General features: G+C 31.0%; 1 protein-coding gene and 1 pseudogene across 1 annotated transcript; both read left to right on the top strand.

Moving 5' to 3' along the window:
- Window positions 1-341: 341 nt before the first annotated feature.
- Window positions 342-2,112, top strand: LOC107030799 (annotated as a pseudogene).
- Window positions 2,113-3,794: 1,682 nt separating this feature from the next.
- On the top strand, window positions 3,795-4,909 carry LOC107030761 (probable glutathione S-transferase). The gene is made up of 2 exons (XM_015232018.2): window positions 3,795-4,290; window positions 4,437-4,909. Exons 1-2 carry the CDS (start codon window positions 3,982-3,984, stop codon window positions 4,800-4,802), a joined length of 675 nt encoding a protein of 224 aa, XP_015087504.1. The 5' UTR covers window positions 3,795-3,981; the 3' UTR covers window positions 4,803-4,909.
- Window positions 4,910-5,108: the final 199 nt, after the last annotated feature.

The following is a 5,108-nucleotide window of genomic DNA, read 5'->3' as shown; positions in this document are numbered from 1 at the left end:
GTGTATGATACTCATTAGTTCAGCTATATTAAAATTCACGATGAAAATTATTAAAAGAAGAAATGCTTGGAATTTCCTTTGAAACCTGTCATTATAAATCTCTTGTACATGAAATATTTTAAGTACCATAACATCATCATGGATGATTAAAAAGAGTTAGCTAAGTGCTTACGTATTCAGACAAACATGAGTTAATTTAATCATCATTGATTAAATTAACTTTTGGTGCTAAGAGACTGCCATTGATTTTTCATACTATAAAATAAGACCATAATTCAAGAGAGAATCGCCACTAACATTTCCTTTTAAACTAGCAAAGCATAACCAAAGTTGTGATCTTTATGGCTCAAGTAAAGTTGCTAGGTTTTTGGTATAGCCCATTTAGTCACAGAGTTGAGTGGGCTCTAAAGATTAAGGGAACCAAATATGAATCTATAGAACAAGATAAAAATAACAAGAGCTCTCTACTTCTTCAATCCAATCCAATTCACAAGAAAATCCCAGTGTTCATTTACAACGGCAAGCCCATTGTTGAGTCTATGAGAATACATTGATGAGACATTTGATGGCCCTTCCATCTTGCCTAAAGATCCTTATGACCGTGCTTTAGCTAGTTTTAGGGTAAGTTCCTTGATAATAAGGTAAATTCATCTTCATACGACATATATAAGATATTCTATTGAGCTTGTTATACTTCACATAATTTTGTATAATAATCATGCTTATTTGAGTGGGGCAACATATATTCTAACTTGCATGAGATTAAGACATAGTATCGTCACGAAAGTTGTTAATTTTTTGAGTGTTTTGTAGGTGACGGTCGTGTGAGTACTTTCTTTCGCAAAGGAGATGAGCAAGAGAAAGGTAAAGAGGAAGTTTGTGAGATGTTCAAAGTTCTTGATAATAAGGATAAGAAGTTCTTTGTAGGTGACAAATTTGGGTTTGTTGATATTGTTGAAAATATGGTGGCACTTTGGCTAGGAGTTTATGAAGAAGCCTCTGGAGTTAGGGGTGTATAAAATCGAACCGAAAATTGAATCAAATCACAAATCGAATCAAATCGAAAAAAACACTCGACTATGGTTTGGTTTGACTTGGTTTGGTATTGGAAAAAAAAACCCCGACTATATTTAGGTTGGTTTAGTTTCAACTTACAAAAACCAACCCAAGACCAAACCAACCCGACATTATATATAATTTTAAAATTTTATTTTATATGTAAAAATACTTACTTTGATATAATTTTTGAATATATCTTATACTTTTTCATAGTTTTTATCTTTTAATATAGTTATTTCATGTTTGGAAGTTAGAATTCTTAATGATCTACTAAAGATTATAGTCCTTACATGTTGGTAATTATAATAAAGTTTAAATAAAAATCTAACTAATACTAATGCAAAAAAAGATCAATTGAACACTAAGAATGATAATAATATTGATTATTAGATTTAGACAATTAAAATACATGATCTAATTTTAGTTCTTTTAATATTTAGTCATGTAACTACTGCTTACTAAACTTATTTTAACATGATTTAGTACTTTCAATTATGACCAATTTCATTATGACTTATTAATTTGCAATATTTATTTTACGCGATTATATTATTTTTTGTTGGATATTTTAGTGTCGTTAATCATATCATATTTTTTGTTATTTTCTTGACAAATAACTTAGATAGTTGCATTTTGGTAGGACTAAAGAAATATTTAAATTACAAGTAAATTATATGTTTATATGAATACTTTATCGAAAAAATTTGAAAATCCAAAAAAACCCGAAGAAATTCGAAAAAATCCGAAGTTGAAAAATCTGAGCTTTATTGGTTTGGTTTGATTTATAAATTCAAAAATTTGACACAAATGATATGATTTGATATTTGAAAAACCTGAACTAACCCGATCATGTGCACCACAATCTGGAGTTGTATTAGTGACAAGTCAAAATTTTCCTAATTTTGTGCTTGGAGAGATGAATATATTAACTGTAGCCAAATCAAGAAATATCTACCTCTAAAAAGAGATGAGTTGCTTACTTTTCTCCAAGCCCGAGCTCGTGCTCAAGCTACAACTTCTACTTGTGCTTCTGCTTCAAAATGTATTATTTAGGTTCAATATGTATTGAGTTATGTGTTTGTATAATTTATTAAGTTCAGTGACTATTAATGGCTTTACATTCTGTTTTCTTTTCCTGATAAGACTATTGCAGGACACATAATTTTTTGGATGAGGCTCTTCTTCATTACTCATTCTCATCATTTTCTCAAGTTCCTATTCTGAAGGCCATATGTCATAATTAAAAATTAAAGGTTGAGATTTAATTTCTTAAATTAAAGTCCTTGCCATGAGTAAATTAACAAATAATTTCTTTATTTTCTTTTAAGAAACATCAAATCCATATTTCTGGCTAAAAATTATCTCATAAGTCATTTCAGAAAATCACTATTTTACATTTGATTAAGAGCTATTCTTCATTTATTTTTTTTTTGTTTAAAAAAAGATATTTTTTTGTCCTCTTTTTTGGTCGTTTAGGAGTTCTTTAGTTATTTTCGTGTTCTTCTTTATATTTCCATCAAACATTAGAGAAATGGTCATCTAATGCTTAGGCATAGAGCTGTCAAAATGAGCTGGCCAACTCAACCCAATCCAACCCTAATGGGCTACAGAGTTAAATGGGTTGGGCCGGGTTAACCCTTTTAGTTAAAGGGTCAATAAAATAGCGGCCCAACCCAGTCCTAAGCGGGCCGCAAGTTGGGACGGGTTGACCCTTTAACCAATAAAGGAATAATGCACAAGTACTCCCTCAATATATGCCCGAAATCTCAGAGACACACTTATACTATACTAAGGTCCTATTAACCCCCTTGAACTTATTTATTAATAATTTTATATCCATTTTAGATCTGCGTGGCACTATCTTGTGGATCCAACGCTGATTGACTTTTTTTTTTCAAGCTAATGCCACGTAAGCCAAAAAGAAATAAAAAATTACATATAAAAAAAGTTCAGGGGTAATAGGACCTTAGTATAATATAAGTGTGTCTATGGGATTTCGAGCATAGGTTGAGGGGACAAAAGTGGGCTAGTTAAATTTAGATTAATTTTATCCATAACTGAAAGGATGGAAGACCTAAAACCTTCAACTTTTATTCATCCACATAGAAACGAAAAAAGACCCAAACCCAACAAAGAAGAGATTTGCTATCAAATGTAATAATTATTTAATTGTGTATTTGAGAATTGACTATTTGTTGGGACAAAAACATATGAAAGAAAATAGGAGTGATTGAATGATAAGTTAAAAAAAAAAAAGAGGTAAGAAAACGGCCCACTATCAAAGTGTCAAACAAAGAGCAGAACCTCACACGATTATTGTTGGTTGTACCGCTACAATTATAATTTTTTTTGTCTAAAATAACTCATAAATATTTGTGCGACTCTAAATTAATATTTTAAAATTAAATTATTACTAAAAATAAAAATATATTATTCTTTTTGCACTGAGTAAAACAAAAGTAACACAGAGTAAAAGAAAAGTGAATAATATAAATTGTGACAAAAAAAAGAGATTATTCTGACATTCATGAAATTTGTTTTTGGCATAATCTCTTGTGTATGATACTCATAGTTCAACTATTTTAAATTCATGCCGCATGAAAATTATTAAAAGAAGAGATGCTTGGAATTTCCTTTGAAACCTGTCAATAGAAATCTCTTGTACATGAAATCTGTTAAGTACCATAACATCAGCATGAATGATTTTAAAGAAAAGTTATCTAAGTTCTTACGTAATGGGACAAACATGAGTTAATTTAATAATCATTTGTTTTTTCAAGTCTTAGACAACTATTGGTGCTAAGACACTTCCAATGATTTTTCCTACTATAAAATAAGACCATAATTCAAGAGAGAATCACCACTAAGATTTCCTTTTGCATAGTTGTTAACTAGCAAAGCATAACCAAAGTTGTGAACTTTATGGCTCAAGTAAAGTTGCTAGGTTTTTGGTATAGCCCATTTAGTCACAGAGTTGAGTGGGCTCTGAAGATTAAGGGTGTCAAATATGAATATATAGAAGAAGATAGAAACAACAAGAGCTCTCTATTTCTTCAATCTAATCCAATTCACAAGAAAATCCCAGTGCTCATTCACAATGGCAAGCCCATCATTGAGTCTATGCTCATTCTCGAATACATTTATGAGACATTTGATGGCCCTTCCATCTTGCCAAAAGAACCTTATGACCGAGCTTTAGCTCGTTTTTGGGCTAAGTTTCTTGATGATAAGGTAAATTCATCTTCATATGACTTATATAAGATCTAGTGAGCTTGGTATACTTGACATGAATTTGTATAATAATCATGCTTATTTGAGTGGGGCAACATATATTCTAACTTGCATGAGACTGAGACGTAGCATTTGAGTGTTTGTAGGTGATGGCTGTGGTGAATACCTTCTTTCGCAAAGGAGAGGAGCAAGAGAAAGGTAAAGAGGAAGTTTTCGAGATGTTGAAAGTTCTTGATAATGAGCTCAAGGATAAGAAGTTCTTTGTAGGTGACAAATTTGGGTTTGCTGAAATTGTTGCAAATATGGTGGCACTTTGGGTAGGAGTTTATGAAGAAGCCTCTGGAGTTGTATTAGTGACAAGTCAAAACCCTAAAATTTGTGCTTGGAGAGATGAATATATTAATTATAGCCCAGTCAAAAAATATCTACCTCCGAGAAGAGATGAGTTGCTTACTTTTTTCCAACCCCGAGCTCGTGCTCAAGCTACAACTTCTGCTTCTGCTCCAAAATGAATTATTTAGATTCAATTATACATTAAGATATATGTTTGTGTAACATTTATTAAGTTCATTGAGAATTAATGGCTTTAGAATTTGTATTCTTTGCCTGATGAAACTATTGTAAGCCACATAATAATTTGATGAAATAGTGGGTGACATAAGCACATAAGTCATCTTATCGTTTCTTGAGATTAAATATTATTCATCTTAAATATAAGGAACTATTTGAATTATCAGATTATCCATCTGTACAAGTAACTATATTAAAATTGATATTACTAATATGTAGCATATGTAAGACTTCATACTACATGAATA

This window comes from Solanum pennellii, chromosome 9, assembly GCF_001406875.1.
Source record: "Solanum pennellii chromosome 9, SPENNV200".
NCBI lineage: Eukaryota > Viridiplantae > Streptophyta > Magnoliopsida > Solanales > Solanaceae > Solanum > Solanum pennellii.
Note: the sequence above shows the minus strand (reverse complement) of the source record. Positions and strands in the feature narration are given on the sequence as shown.